General features: G+C 44.3%; 1 protein-coding gene across 1 annotated transcript in view; it reads left to right on the plus strand.

The window, feature by feature from the left end:
- Nucleotides 1-6,489, plus strand: part of LOC308170263 (leucine-rich repeat and fibronectin type III domain-containing protein 1-like protein) — a gene marked incomplete at both ends in the record, with an annotated part of 7,376 nt that extends 887 nt beyond the window's left edge. Inside the window, 2 exons of the mRNA XM_080545030.1 lie at nucleotides 1-489; nucleotides 5,865-6,489. The exon at nucleotides 1-489 is cut by the window's left edge and continues 887 nt beyond it. Of these exons, the coding sequence (XP_080401156.1) occupies nucleotides 1-489; nucleotides 5,865-6,489 (1,114 nt within the window). The remainder of the gene's footprint in view (nucleotides 490-5,864) is intronic.
- Nucleotides 6,490-17,500: the final 11,011 nt, after the last annotated feature.

A 17,500-nucleotide genomic window follows, 5' to 3' on the forward strand; every position in this document is an offset into this window, starting at 1 on the left:
CACCTCCAAGATGTTCGTGATGGAGGGCCAGGAGGTCAGTCTGCGCTGCAAGTCGGTGGGCGACCCGGAACCTTCCACGCACTGGGTCAGCCCGGACGGGAAGCTCATCGGGAACACCTCGCGCACTGTCTGCTACGAGAACGGCTCCCTGGACATCCTCACCGCCACCGTGAAGGATTCCGGGAAGTTCACCTGCATCGCGTCCAACGCCGCCGGCGAGGCCACCGCGCCCGTGGAGCTGGTGGTCAACCCCTCGCCGCACTTTGACCCCAAGCTGGAGCCGGAGCCGGGCCCCTCGGACATCCCCACCTCCATCAAGTCCAACGCCAGCGGAGGGGGCCACGCCCGGTCTGACCAACAGAGGGTCAGCGTCTCGGAACTGACCTCCTCCTCGGCGACCATCCGCTGGCCCCCCCAAAACCACATCCCTGGGGTGCGCATGTACCAGATCCAGTACAACAGCTCCTCCGACGACATCCTCATCTACAGGTGAGTCATCTACGGGCTTGCATACAAGGAGGTACAATGCACAATTACTCACCGAATCCATTGCATTGGAATATTTTGGCTTGGTCGTCATTGATTTTCAACAACGTTTTTACATTTGAATAAAAGTCTGAACACATGGTCGGTCAAGCCACGCTGCGACTAACACATCAAGTCAAGTCATCTTAATTATTCCTAAGAGGAAAGTTCAGTAGGCTGACACTTAGAAATGTCCAGAATAAACTTGTGAAAAGAAAGGTATTCAAGCATTCAAACTAGAACACATTACAAAAAAGAAAACGCAGCACAGCAAAAAGCTCATCATTAAGAAATCCTATCGCTCATAAACGTAACATCAGATAAAGTGCATGCAGTATGCATATCAGTGCTATCGGCTAAAGTGCTCATTGCTTAACCTAATTGCTGTTCGGATAGAAGAGCTACCACCACACTGATGCGTATCCTATAGCCAAAAGGTAGCCCAAAAAACAACATAAGTGCCTGGTTACTCACCACTCTTTGGCACAAGTCTCTGAGAACGCCGTGGAAACACCGTTAAGATCCGTTAAGACGGCCAAGCCCGGCTATAATGGTGTAGAATGACTAAAAGCATATAGCTACCGACACACCAACCACACGGTACAGCAGCCATTAGCTCTAATGGGTCTGGCAATGGAATAGAGGGAGGCCCGTACGCAAGGAACCGGATTACCATCCATCACCCTCACGAAGGCTGATAGGGAGGTGGAGATGCACCGTAATGATCAGATGTGTAATGTCATCTGCATTGACTTGAGTGTATCAGAGAGCAACCTTCCGATGCCTTGAGAGTATCAAAGGGCAACCATGATACTGGACGTTGCAATGTCTCACTCTATTCGGTTGTTAAGTCTGACGTCAAACGTGACGTTTAGCAATTTCCAAGAGTACCAGTGTACTAAAGCGGTAGAATGACAGTTCAATCATTTTTTAGACTGGGATCTATTCATACAACATGGGACACAGCACTTTCCTGTTTTTCCCATATTTGTCAGCGTCTTTGAGCCTGGGAAAAGCGCTATATAAATATAATGAATTATTATTATTACTGAGGCATTTCGAAGAGAGCGCCTCAGCCAACTTTGGACCCAGAAACACGTCACGACTTAACAACCGAATGACATGATACAAGACAATTATGGAAGGGTTTAGAAAACATGCTGACTCCTTTTTGAATAACTTCAATCCTAAATACCGACTGTGCTTACTGTGTACAGTGATTGGGGCTATTTGCACATTTTCATGGAGATTAGAGGTATTACCTCCAGTGAGATAAGAGATCATATTCCCATCAGCACCCAAAGGAATTAGGTCATTGTGTTTCACTGCAGTCAACAAATTACTCAAAGTACAATCTGTAAGGGACAATGTTTGATAAGTGAATCTGAATGGAAACCCAGTTTGAGTTGGTCCTTTCACCTCAGCTTTAACACATTAAAAGCTTTTAATGTTATCCTTTATGTGGGGAACTGTGATTTCTGCACATCCAGCCATTTCAAAGAGTGAGCGTTTCACGAAGCGTGAAACACTCAAAGCATCCCGATTTACTAGCAGAAGAAAGACAGGTCAGACCCAGACAGTAGCCACAGCCCTCTGTTTGTGTCTGCAAAAGGATCAAGTGGAAAAAAGAACCAAAGAAATAACGCTTTAGCGCTCAAAGTGATAAGCACAACAAGGTCGTTTCGTGTCTCTGGTCGACACAGACAGCAATGTGCCAGACTCCTTTTTACCATTGTATTCAACTGGCCCCATTTTCTCTTGGATATGCAGCGTTAGAGGAAAACATCAACACAATATGTCGAAGGGTACACAGACTCCTAGTCGCTGTTATTAGCCGACACGGGCCACGTAGTGAAAGCACCACAGCGAGACCATTCTCTTCTTTCCTGAAGCATTATCCTCACGCTCACTCGGAGGATTATCGCAACAGGCCTACCTACAATGGAGAGCATTCGTAAAAAAAAAAAAAAAAAAAGAAGCTAGAAATTAATCTATTTGAATCTTCTTTTCATAATCAGCCACAGTCTTTTTTTTTTTTTTTCAACATTTACCACGATGTGATTTCTCTGTCTGAAGGAGTCCCGTTAGCGCGTAATTAACTTGAGGCCTATCCCCTAGGATGGATTAAGAGGAGAGAGGGGGGGAAAAAAGGCTTCGTCTGAAAAGCAATTTGCGGTTAATTATACAAAAAGCACAGGGAGACTCCCTTTGCTTTATCGCTCTGCAAAGTAATCGGAATGTTTTTGGAATCAATTAAGCACACATGAGCCCTGATCCCTGTGGATCTGTGATATTAACTTTTTGGGGGGAGCAGCAATGTGTGGGGGAGGTTGCTGTAGGGGTGGGGGTGGGGGTGGGGGTGGGGTGCAGGGGCTGTGGATGCCTGCGTCATCTTCCCCTTTCAATATTATCTCACACACACTCACACACACACACACACACACACACACACGCATTGTCCTCCATCTCTCCCCAACCCTTATACTCCTTGTCAACCCATCAGTCCCCCGACCCCCTGAAATGTCCATATTTCCACCTCGGATGTGACAGAGTTGTGACAGACAGATGACAAGGTCACGTCTGACTGACCCCCCCTACCCCCCCCCCCACACACCCACACACACACACACACACTCACACACACACTCACACACACACACACTCACACACACACACACACACACAACACACACACACACACACACACACACATTCACACACACTCACACACACTCACACACACACACACACACACACACACACACACACACACTCACACACACTCACATATACACTCACACACACACACACACACACACACACACACACGCACACACACACACACTCACATATACACTCACACACACACACACACACACACACACGTACACACACACACACACGTACACACACACACACTCGCACACACACACACTAATGAAGACCAAATTAATTATTGTGATCATTTACATGGCTTCTGGCTTATGGCTACATGGCTTCTGTTCAGTTGGCTGGCTACTTAAACCGCATAGGCTAGTCTACAGTAAATATATGCACACTTTACTGGAAAGCTGACCACTATCTAGTAATGCAGATTAAAAAAGGCAAAACAAGTGAAAATAAAAACAAGTAACAGACAACAGGTGTAACAGCATCAGCAGCACACAGAAAGACAGGCCCTTGGGGCTATCCAAAAGCCTGTCTATACAAGACAGTCTTTAGCTGTCATCTACAATGACATTACCTTATCTTACAAAACTAGGCTAAATTAGCTGGAAGCCTTAGCCTATGCAGCGGATCTGTGGGGGAATTCAGAGCCGTCATACGTTCTCAACTACTAAGCCAATCCTCTGCTCGTTTTGACAGAGCCAGGCTCGGCATGTTTCTTTCCATGTCATGTTGGTATGTAGGCTATGATGTAGAAGACAGTATGAATAATTAACTTGAACTACCAATAGATGATGTGTCAGTTATCACTGACTAGGACACGTTTATGTAACATCACCCAAGTATCAAATCATGTCGCCAATTATGATGAAAAACAAAAAAGATGTTTGATTGAGTTTTACATAATGAGAGAATGAGAGAAGGACTCCCTTGGCCTCCAGATGAAAATGTAAACATTCACCCAATTAGGACGTTCTAATGATAACAACCTATATGTGTCAGAGCGTAGTAGCTTTTTCGGTTCCGTAGATAACTCTTAGTTCATAGACTGTATCTTCGCCTGAAGCAGCAGAATATAACCTTGCTTTTATTACTAACGTAGAAGATGTTGTGTACCGTCAATGTCTCATAACGTGTGAAGGAGAATACAACGGTGAAGCAGGGAATGAAGAGTACATATAGCGGTAACCCAGTGTTATATAAGATAAGACTGGAACTAGGGATAATTATTATAATTATTATTATATAATTATTTATTATCATCATCATCATCATCATCATCATTATTATTATTATTATTATTATCATTTATCCTTTATTTAACCAGGGTAGTCATATTGAGACAGTAGCCTCTTTTTCAAATGAGCCCTGGCCAAGAAGACATACAATATACAACATAAAATAACAACAAACAAGCAACAGAAACATACTAAATAGATTCCCCAGCCCAGAACCCGGCGTTGACCCTGTACCGTGTCCTCAAGGGTGAGCAACGTCTAGCGGAGACATGTTTAATGCACACGCTGTCACACACACTGTCACCCCCGCAGTCACCCCAGCATCCACGCACCCCAGACGCCTCTGTTGATAAATAGGAGCGATCTGGGACGCTGGCCAACGGAATCACAGCAGGGAGGAAGCGGACCTGCCGTTAGCTGAATAATGCATGTAGCCCCACCCCCCCCACCACACACACACACACACACACACACTCTCACACTCACACACATATATATACACACACACACACACATACATAGACACAGACACACACACACACACACACACACACACACATACATACATAGACACAGACACACGCACACACGCACACACACACACACACACATACATAGACACAGACACACTCTCTCACACACACACACACACACACACACACACACACATACATAGACACAGACATACACTCACACACACACACACACACACATACATAGACACACACACACACACACACTCACACACACACACACACACACGTACATAGACACACACACACACACATAGACACAGACACAGAGACACACACACACTCTTGGGTGGTCTGGGGTCAGTGTAAGATAGACTGTAAATCACAACGCACCTGCCCGTGAAGAATGTATTCAGAGGAGAGTGGAGAGAGGGTGTGTGTATGTGTGTGTATGTGTGTGTGTGCGTGTGTGTGTGTGTGTGTGTGTGTGTGTGTGTGTGTATGGTGAGGGTGGCCAAGGTTAAATGTAATCTCTGGGATGCTGAAAGGAGAGGTGGTGGAGTTCGGTACCTAACAATAGCCCTCTATTTTCCTCCTAGAATTATCACTCCATCGATAACACCCTCCCCCCTCCCCCCTCTCTCTCTCCCCTCACCCCCCTCTCCCACCCCTGTCTTCTTTCTCTCACCCTCCCTCTCTTCCTCTCTCTCTCTCTCTCTCTCTCTGTGTTCGTCTAGAATGATCACATATTCTGTGTCTCTCTCTCTGTGTGTTCTAGAATGATCTCTCTCTCTGTGTTCTAGAAGGATCACATATTCTGTGTCTCTCTCTGTGTTCTAGAATTATCTCTCTCTCTGTATTCTAGAACGAACACATATTCTGTGTCTCTCTCTCTCTCTCTGTGTGTTCTTCTAGAACGATCACATATTCTGTGTCTCTCTCTCTCTCTGTGTCCTTCTAGAATGATCCCCGCGTCCCACAAGCTCTTCCTGCTCAGCGACCTGGCCTCGTCGCGCGACTACGACCTGTGCGTGCTCGCCGTGTACGACGACGGCGTCACCTCCCTGACCGGCACGCGACTGGTCGGCTGCGTGGCCTTCGCCACCGAGCGCGAGTACGGCCAGTGCCACTCCATCCGCGACCAGTTCCTGGGCGGCACCATGATCATCATCATCGGCGGCATCATCGTGGCGTCGGTCCTCGTCTTCATTTTCATCCTCCTGATGAAGTACAAGCTCCACAGCAACCACTACAAGCAGAAGGGCGGGGCGCGCGTCAGCAACGTGTGCTCGCAGACCAACGGGGGCCAAGGGGGGGGCGGAGGAGGAGGAGGGGTTTGTCCCATGCCCCCTTCCTCGTCCTCCTCCGGAGGGTCGGCCGGGAAGCCCGTCGGACACCCCCAAGGCTCTGTGGCGGGGGACCGGCTAGGTGGAGGAGGAGGGGGAGGGGGGGTGCACCACGAGGGACCCCACGCCTCGGAAAGGGGGGGCTTCGGAGGGGCCTTGAAAGGGACCACCGTGGTGGTGGACTTGAACCCGGAGTACGGGAAGGCGCCGGGGAAGGAGGAGGACGCGGTGTCACAATAACACAGGATTCCACAGGACCGTACAACCCCAATCCCCAACCACCCCCCCCCCCGACTGTACGCCCCCCCCCCCCCCCCACACACACACACACACACACACACACACACACACACACATCCCTCTCACGCCCATCCAGTTGCCATCTTTTTCTATTTCCTGATGATGGGGTCCCCCTCTGCCTTACCAAGGATTATCTCACGTCCAAGGTGAGCGTGTGTGTGTGTGTGTGTGTGTAAGTAAGTAAGTAAGTAAGTAAGTAAAATGTATTTCTATAGCATCTATCCCAGACCAGGGGTCACAAAGTGCTTTACATATTCAAGAACATAATGCAAGAGCACAAGCTATAGCAGGTTAACATAACAACAGGCAAACAAGTGTACAACAATATCAACAGGACACAGAAAGACAGGTGTGTGTGTGTGTGTGTGTGTGTGTGTGTGTGTCTGTGTCTGTGTCTGTGTCTGTGTGTGTGTGTGTGTGTGTGTTTGTGTGTGTGCGTGTGTGTGTGTGTGTACCCCTCCATTATAGTGCATTCATATCTCATGCCTCTACCTATCTATTACCTTTCCAGAGCACACAGATTGTATCAGCACGACTGTATCATGCTGCGTCCCCCCCGTCCGTCCCCGTCTAAATGGAGCATGTTAAAGTGGACCAGTCTTTTGGTGCTGCAGCTGTGACTGCAGGCGGGGTCTCTGCCAGTCCCCCCCCCACACACACACACACCAGCCTCACACACACACACACACACACACACACCAGCCGGGACTGATGGGAATAAGCAATCATAATAAAATCACACAGCACATAAACACACACACGGAAAAAACGGACGGCATGTAGTGCTCCACACGCTCCACAACTCCTCCTCCCTCCTCCTCCTTTCCCCCCCCCTCCATCCCTGCCCGGTAGGACCCCCCCCCTCTCCCTCTCTCTCTCTCTCTCTCTCTCTGTTTCTCCATGAAACCAATCATCGCGGCCCTCCGCCTGGCCCTGAGGTATTTGCTCCAAGTTTAATATCTGCAGTATGTAGTAGTAACAATCTCCTCCACATCTGCTCTCATCTCACAACACAAATGCACTGAGCTGGGGCACCCGGGGCTGCTCTGTGGCGTCTTAAACACCATCGACAGTCAGTGTCTCCCCTGCCTCCCCTCGCCTCCCCTCGCCTCCCCTCCCCTCCCTCCCTCCCCACCCTCCCGCCTCACCCCCGTTTAAACACTATACTTCAATGTACCAGCAGGAGTTTTTTTCCGAGGAAAAACGGCAAGGGTATACATAAGACGTTTGTTTAATCTGATTACTTTTTTCTTTTAGGAGGATCCAGCCAAGGGCTATCCAGTAGCCTGGGAATGGCATAAATAAGAAGTCTAGTTTTCATTGGACTTGGTTGTAATAGTGGCCCACTAGTGCAAGAGTGCCCCCTAGGGGTCTCCCCAGGTAGACTAAGGAATGTCGTGAGGTAAAAAAATGCAGGACAGCCCAGATAAAAATGACCAAGGTGAAGGGAAGAGGGGCAACCGTTACTCACCGACAAAAACAAAAGTGAGGAAAACCTTGTTCACCCTCCACCACATTGCTAATGTTGACCCCGATATGTTTTATATACAAAACTCTCCTTGGGAATGGTCCCAACGTACCTATGTACATATCTGTCTAGAAGCCAAAATCATTATAACTTGCGCTGCCAAGATGTTCTGCAGTTGCTTGTTCCTCGTGTTCACACAGAGCTGGGAAAGAAAGCCTTCAAATACTCTGCCCCCTCTGCCTGGAACACCCTCCAGAAAGACTTAAACCTGGCAAAACTGATCTCATACGATGCCTTTAGTGGAATCTTGAAGGACCTTGAACGGGAGAGTCAGTGTCTCTGGTATAATAAAATAAATGAGGTGTATATAAGCTGTATATGAGATCGCCTGATGGAATATAATGGGATCTGGTCCCACAGCCTGTATGTATGTATGCATGCAGCATTTCTTGGGGATCAATAGTTTTTTAGCCGAGCGGTTTATGAGTCTGGATTACATTAGCCGCTTACAAAGAAGAGCTATTTTCAGCACGGGCCCAAGTGATTCAACCATGCCATCAAGCCTGCAACCCTATAGCATCTTAGCCTCAACCCTTTCCTCCTTGAGACTAGTTTTCTATTTGGCCTCTGGGCAGAGTTCTCTCCAGGGCTCATCAGGGTTCCCACGCTGGTCTTAAAAAGCCTTAAAGTCTAAAATCCAGCAATCCGATTTATAAGGCCTAAAAAGGTCTTAAATTTCCGTTATTCAGTCTAAAAATGAGGCGCTAGGTCTTAAAAAATAGATCCTGCAAGGAAATCAGTCAGACCACATCTATTTACACGGAAATTATTCAAGCTGGAACCAAAAAAATGCCAATTTGCTTCCTTTTTTGTCTGTATGGCAGTGAAATAAATACCTAATTTCATCACCGCGAGGATGACAAAAAGCTATCATATGGTGTCGCGGATAGGTCTAAAATTATATTCAAAGAGGTCAAAAAAGGTCTAAAAAGGTCTTAAATTTGACTTGTTGAAACATGTAGGAACCCTGTCTCTCTCCTTCAGCACTGGAAGAGGTTTCATCCCTCCCATACCATAGCCCCCGAGGATCGAGCACTCAGCTATCAGCAGTAAAATACACGCCGTGTCTGTCTGTCTGACTGTCTGTCTGTCTGTCTGTCTGTCTGATTGTCTGTCTGTCTGTCTGTCTGACTGACTGACTGTCTGTCTGACTGTCTGTCTGTCTGTCTGTCTGTCTGTCTGACTGTCTGTCTGTTTGTCTATCTGTCTGTCTGTCTGACTGACTGTCTGTCTGTCTGACTGTCTGTCTGTCTGTCTGTCTGATTGTCGGAGGGAGCATCTAATAACTTATCTTGCCGTCAGTCGGTGACACAATAAGACTGATGGAGCTATTAACGACAACAAGGACAGAGAGAAGAGTGGGAGGCGGGGAGATGTTTGTGTGTGTGTGTGTGTGTCTTGAGAGAGAGAGAGAGAGAGAGAGAGAGAGAGAGAGATAGAAAGGGAGAGAGAAAGAGAGAGAGTGAGGGGGGACGACGCATGAAGAGATGGGAAAAGGTGAAAGACACAGACAAAAAAGGTTAAACGAGAGTCAAAGGAGGAGAAAGATACAAAAAAGCTGGAGAGAATACTTAAGGGATTGAGAGAAAGTGCGTCTGAGAGATTGATGGATAAATACCTGCCAGGCAGGGAACGTGACGGGGAGGGAGAGAAAAGAGTGTCAAATATATCAGAGACAAGGAGAGGATTGGAGATAATGAGCAAGAGAGGAGAGGGGAGGAGGAGCAGATTTCAAGCAGCCTCTCCTCTCAATTAGGGGAACCAGGAAGAGGGTGTCTGAGGAGGGAAGAGATGATAATCATCCTTGATTTGAGGCTGTCAAACGTGGGCCATCACCTCCAACTCTGCCTCCCCCGTTTCCCTCCCTCAGAAGACTGTTCTCCACCTCCACTGCAGCACGGGGAGACGTGCTATTGATAGAAGTCTGCATCCGCATGGAGCGCTTTGAGCTGCAACGTTTGCAGGAAAAGCGTTATACAAATAAAAGTTATTCTTATTATTATTACAGATATGGGGGCTTCAGAACTGTATCAACCTACTGGGAACAGTAGGTGTGTTATCGGCGTTAGTAGAGTTGTCACTGTAAGGTTTTGTCAGGAATCTTCTAGTATATAAACCAGTCAGCTAGCATCTTCAAATTAGCGAACTTCCAAATGTGTTATTAGTTAATGGATTTCCTGGTTTACTGCCATTGTTGTACTGAAGTGTCGGGCAAGACGTTTTATATCTAAGTATTGTCAGGTGGAGGCACAGAATTATATACAGTGCCTTCGGGGATTGATTCCTATGCAAATCAGAGACCCTATGAATAAAATGATGAATTCCAAAGTCACATTTACAAACTATTATCCTTGCATTAAGATGGACTCAGTTCAACTTATTGAGTGATTTGTTGATAACATTTTTGCATTTTAGCTCATTTTAAGAGTGTCATAGCAATGGATCTGAATATTTATGTAAATTAGTTTTTTTTGTGTTTCAATTTTAATACATTTACTGACATTTCAAAAAAACGTGTTTTCACTTTGTCATTCTGGGGTGTTGTGTAGATTGATGGCAAATCATTAAATTATTTTAATTTAAACCATTTTAAATTGAGTCTATAGCACAACAAAATGTGGAAATTGAAGGGGTCTGAATACTTTCCGACGGCACTGTATGAAAACTGTGCTCAGTCATTGGAAAATGTGTTCTTTAAATGGCAATGAAAACAAATATATAATAACGATAAAATGCAATGACAATGAAAGGGTTAAACAACAAAGAGCGATGCCTTTGTCTTTACGTCGCTGAAACATCTCTGAAATGTCACATCGATTTACAAATTATATGTTATGTGATTGTCATTTTCCATCCATTACATGTTCTTTTCCAAAGCTTTCAAGCTTTCATCACCGCTTGAAATGAACGTTTACTCTCAATCTCTCCTCCAGGTCAAGTCCCTCATTCAAGGAAGTTCAAGAAAAAGACATTTTACAAAAAAACAACTAAGTGGAACTGAAGCCAGTGACACTGTTGGGATGACAAGAGAGGGGGTCGGAAACCACCAGTCATGGAAATCGTTCGCCATCTGTCACTTATGCAATTCTATCCCAAAAAACTGGGCCGTCCTTCAACTCTGTGGAGGTCGGGAAGGAAATGTAAATCCAAATACCTGGAGTAACCTTTTAACTGGAGCCTCACAATAAGGAATCATTCCTTGATCATTCCGTGAATACACCCACCTGGACACTACAATTTAGGAATACTTTTTTGGGGGGACCTTGCAGGATTCTCATCAGAATGGCTTATTACCCAGGGACACCAATGGATGGTTTGGGGGGTGATTTGTTGTGGGTTGTAGTGATAGAACTAACTCCACTCTTCCCTTAACGGTCATTAGGCCAAAGGAATACAGTTTCGAGGAGGATCTGCAGGGGGCGTTGGAAGGGTTAACACACGTTGATGCACCAAGATCAAATGGCTGTTCAGTGAACACTATAACTTTATAATCTTTATATTCCTCTCTCTATCTCCTTCTTTCTCTTTCTCTCTTTTTTTCTCTCTCTCTCTCTCTTTATTTACATTTGACCATTTAGCAGATGCTTTTATCCAAAACGACTTACAATTAGAGATCACAGCGAACAGTCTAACTTATATGTCTCTCTGTCTCTCTGTCTCCCTCTCTCTCTCTATCTCTCTCTCTCTCTCTCTCTCTCTCTCTCTCTCTCTCTCTCTCTCTTTGTGGACCACTGAATAGTATACTCAAAAATAAATATTACAAGATCATCCATCGAATGGTCGGGGAAGAGAATTCACTTCATATGGCCATGGATCATGGATTTCCCAAAATGGATTATAAACTGCCACTGGGCTCTGAAGACATGGTCAAGAGAATCACCTGGGTTTGCTTTGATTACAATGAACTCACAGCACAAGTAATGAATCGTGGTGTTGATGGTGCAATGTTCAGTTCAGTTTGACACTACTGACGCAACAACATTACAAAGAAGAAGAAGCAGACCTTATTGTATACCACTTGCCAATTTAAAATGACGATCAAATGGATCAAATACTCTTTTTCCCTTACTGTTGACTGTGTATGTATTTGTATGTGAGATACACTTTCAGTCTGCTCTGATTTGATTTGATACCCATATTTCCTTTGAACTATGAAACGACAACAATAAGAAACAATTGTGAGATGGGATTTTATGCTTTCATAGATACAATATGTGGATTTATAATGAAATAAAGGTATTTTTCTTGAAGATGTCATAACATTATTCAAATAATTTCTTAAAGGATTATATTTCGATGACATTGTTTGACTGCAATGTTCCTGTCACTTTCCCCCCCCCCCAAAAAAACTTGTATTGTGTGTTTTTATTGTTTTTCATTGGCTTGGTTGTTCTGTTCGTGAGCTTACAATTATAAGGTTCTATCTCCGTTTAGGGTAGTTCAGAGATATTGAGCGTCAACGTTTTTACATTCCATTATGGTTTGTGAGATGGAACCTTTGTATTTTATGAATTACTAACTCAAAAATGTCAACACTTTAAAAAATAACACCACACAGGCATTAATAAACCCCTAATGGATCAGATTATGTAAAAAACTCAATGTTTGACAAAAAATGAGATAGAACCTCATAATTCTAACATCACGAGTGTTCTACTAAATGTCCCACAGGATAATTGGATGCCACCGGGGGACAGAGTGGTTCTGCCACTAAGGGTCGCCAGAGGCTCTTCCAGTGACCTGTTGTCCCACTGAGGTGAGGGGTGCGTCTCAATAGTCTAAAGTGGCGTCCTTTATTCCTCTCTACTCTCCACTTCACAGCAGGATAGGTGGAAACCAGTTGGCAGATGTTTACAGTGAATTAGCCTTCACTATCCTGAGAACTGAGTGACTGCCGTGCAGACGAGGGAAATTAATGTGTACTTTTTATATGTAGCTATAGATTAGCTATAGATTAGTCTGAGAGAGAGAGTGTTAAAAAGGTCAGTTTCCTCTTGGCTGTCAAGAGGCGTTGTCAGCAATTAACAACAGTACAACTTTAATAATAACTTTAATAACTTTTATTTGAAAAGCACTTTTCCTGCAAACGTTGCAGCTCAAAGTGCTTTAATCATTATATAATCATCATTTATTTATTTATTCATTTAAAGGCAATATTAAAAAGATGGGTTTTTAGTCTTGACTTGCAAATATTTGCTGAGGTTGCATCCCTAATGTAAACTGGCAGTGCATTCCACAATTTGGGTGCATAAAATGAGAATGCAGCCTCACCAAATCTCTTCTTTTGTATGTGGTACACAGAGAAGACCTGAGAGCTCTATTGGGCTGATATGCTAGCTAGGTCTTTCAGATATTCTGGTGCTGTGCCAGTGAGAGCTTTATAAACAAGCAGAATGATCTTGAAATGTATTCTGAACTTAACAGGAAGCCAGTGTAGAGTTTCTAAAATAGGAGTTATATGAGCTCTTCTGCTTGTTTTGGTTAAAACTCTCGTTGCTCCATTTTGGACTAATTGCAGCTGGCCAATAGCTTTCTTCGGAAGACCAGAAAAGGGACCATTACAATAGTCCAAACGGGTAATAACAAAAGCATGCATTAACACTTCTGCATCAGCATGCCAGAGAAAATGTCTAACTTTTGCAATATTCTGTAGATGATAAAAAGCATTTCTAGATAGATTTGATATGAGGCTCAAAGCTTAAATCAGAATCTATAATCACACCTAGATTCTTAGCTTCATGTTTGCAGTTTGAAAGCAAGCTTTTTGTGGTTTTGGTCCAATGACAAGAATCTCAGTTTTGTCCTGATTTAGTTGTAAACTATTTTTGGACATCCAAAGTTGTATATCTTGGAGACAATTCTCCAGCGAACTGATATGTACAGCTGAGTATCATCATCATCATAACTATGGACATTTACACCATGTTTTCTGATGATTCCACCTAATAGGATCATGTACAGGGAAAAGAGCAAGGGACCAAGAATAGACCCCTGAGAGACCCCACATGTGATGTCAATATTATCAGAAACAGAGTCTCCCAGGACAACAGAGACATACCTACCAGCTAGATAAGATGTAAACCACTCTAATACAAGTCCTGAGAGAAACAATGTATTAGAATACTGTGATCTACTGTATCAAAAGCAGCACTCAAATCTTAACAAGACAAGAACTGATACACCACCAGCATCTATGATAAGTCTGAGATCGTTTACAACATTTACAGCCCTTACTAATGCAGTCTCAATTACTGTGGTTAGAATGAAAACCTGATCTTCTCAAGTAAAATGTTTTTGCTAAGAAAATCAGTAAGTTGTCTGAAAATCATTTTCTAAAGGATTTTACTTAGAAATGGAAGGTGAGATATTGGTCTGAAATGTCAGAGAACAGAATTATCTTGCTTTCATTTCGGCAGATTTTAGGGGAGTGGGAAAGATGCCAGTTGATAGAGAGCTGTTCACAATTTCAAATCGTATTGTTTCTGCCTCCCCAGAGAGCTCTTGCCTCTAGAGAGGAGACGTACCGTGATGTGTGATGTGTTATGAAGGGTCAATGCCCAAATTCATATTGAAAGCCACTTGAATAGAGGCAGGGCTTTTATTTCCCTGTGAGTCAACACCCTGTCACTGCTCTGTCAACAATGCATCAACCCTCTTACACTTTAACTTCCTTTCATGTTTATAATGACGGCAGTGATGCCCAACTGTCAATAGCAGTGTGACGCGTGACGAGGAAACAAGAGACCTCCAGGAGAGATTTATTAGCTTATAGAATGCTCACTCTGTGTCATGTGACGACAGCTGAGATGGCACGCTTCGATTTTATGGAGTAATTAATAGCAAAAACATGGTGGTGGCTGCTGGTCTCATCGGCATTGAGCGGGCTGCTTGGGGAAGAGAGAGTGATTGAATTGTTGTTGAATGACATATAACGTATGTCATACAGCATGTTTTATGCTGCAGTATACTTGACCAGATGTCCGCATACATGTGATAGCATTCCTCCTCATTCTGTTCCATTCCGTTCACATTACAATGAGCCTGCCCTCCGATTTCCACCAGCATCCATTGAGGACCACTGCTACCCTAAATGGCGCACCATGTAGACTGTTGTGACCAACTCATAGTCATAATATGACTTACAGTACCAGTAAGTCGTTGTGACCTTCTTGTTGTAATGAATCTGATTAAGATAGTGTTACGGTAATGATAGTGAAGCCAGACAGGTGGGGTGTTTCCATATATATGTTACGGTACATGTGGGAATATGGTACATGTGGGAAAGCTAGGGTTAGGGTTGGGTGCTAGGGTGACTTGGTACATGCTGGCATGTCTAACCCTAACCCTAATCCTAATCCTAACCCTAACCCTACCCCTAACCCTAACCCTAACCATAGCACCCTAGCACCTAACCCTAACCCTAGTTTTCCCACATGTACCGTAACATATATACCCTCTTACAGTGGCCAGTGATGACAAAAGCCAGTGGCAATGCAATAGTCCCCCCCCCCCCCACCCGCCCCCCCTCAGCCTCTGAGGTCTCCTCGTACTTTCCACAACTTCTGTTTTGTATGTGAGTTACCCGTCGTTCACACTTCTGCTTTGTACCCTGTGGTCAGCGTTGAGATGATGACAGGTCATTGTATTAATTTGCAGTGTCATCGTGCAGCGGTGCCTCAAGCGTGGGTAGGCTACATCAAATTGCTCACATGCATTCCACTTAATGAAATCATCTTCGCTGGTGTGAATGCACCAGACCAGGCGAATCATTTGAGCATTTTGTTGAACCTGCCTGGAGTTACAGGCGGGAAGGTCGTAGTCCATAAGACGTCCTAAAGACGTCATCTGGACGTCCTAGCTTCCCTGAGGACGTCTTTTGGACTATTTGTTTACTGGGACAAGGGACATGTTGAAACCCAGCTCCCCCTCAGTCACTACTGTGTGTCTTTCGACTGGCTAAGCCAAAATGCATACAGTAGATCCTCATGCTATCAGCTGGATCGACAGCATTCATTGATATTAATTGAAAACAGTTTTAATTGCCTTTTAACAGATGTTTGAGTGGAGTGAGCACATGGTATGCACAGCTTGGAATGCTTTACCAGTGAAGGTGATCAATGTCTGTCTCATTATGTCAGACTGGTGTACTTTATTGAAAAACCTCTTTTGACAAGTTTTGTTAACATATCAGTATGATAGGGATTTCATACTTCTGTTATGACGGGTTTACATTTAAATGTAAGTGCCTATTTGTGGTCCTCTGTGGCTCACTTGGTAGAGCATGGCGCTAACAAGGCTCATGTTGTGGGTTCGATTCCTGCTTGGGACCATATATACTGCGATGTATGCACTTATTGCAATGTAGGTTGCTTTGGATAAAACGTCAGCTAAATAGCACGGTACATGTGGGAATACGGTACATGTGGGTAAACTAGGGTTAGGGTTAGGTGCTAGGGTGGCTTGGTACATGCTGGCATGTCTAACCCTACCCCTAACCTTAACCCTAGCACCCTAGTACCTAACCCTAACCCTAGTTTTCCCACATGTACCGTATTCCCACATGTACCGTAACATATATATATATATATTATATACACAATTATTTATATATATTATACATAGATATTATATACACATTATTTACACAAACTTTAGATGCTGTAGAGCATCTCACACTCACGCCAACCCCACCGAACCTTTACATTCATACGGCTAATAATGCCTTAACACCCTCAAAGAGTCTTGTTGTGATGTTTAATGCTCAGTACTTGAGCCTGAACAACACTGGATTTGTGGATCCAGTATCCAAAATAATTATGTTTTTTCAAAACGTAATTCTTCCTTCTTCTAGCATTATGACAGCCGACGGCCCCTGGCCCCAGCAGAGATTACTTGTTCTTGCGTTGACTGACGGATAGATGATTCACTGTATTCAAATGTGTTTGTTGTACGTCGCTTTGGATAAAGGTGTCTGCTAAATGCCAAAAATGAAAATGTAAATGAATGAGTCATATGTCTCCCACTTGATGGTGTCAATCATCTGCTTATGTAATAGAGAATGTTTAAAAGAAGTCAGAGCTTGGTACAGAGGGTGAGAACACTCCCATTTCTGAGTCATACTGTAAGCCTTCAAATGTTGGCCTTTATCGAGCACCATATCTAACCTCCACAGACAGTGGAAAGATCCAGGAGAAAGTTTTTCCCATCACGTTTTTTTAAAGCCTAGCTTCATTGTTTGACGTTTGCTATCTCGGAGAGTCCCTGTCGAGATACCAACACTACCACGTGTGTTCGTTCGGTTTCTTACTGGATCGACTTCAAAACAGCCAACTTCAAATAATTATGGTCATGTAGTTGCAGTTCTCCTTCAAGAATGCCAAAAAAAAGAAAACCAAAAAAGCACGAAGCAAGAAACAGAGAACA

This window comes from Nansenia antarctica, assembly GCF_963989245.1.
Source record: "Nansenia antarctica genome assembly, chromosome: 14".
Taxonomy (NCBI): domain Eukaryota; kingdom Metazoa; phylum Chordata; class Actinopteri; order Argentiniformes; family Microstomatidae; genus Nansenia; species Nansenia antarctica.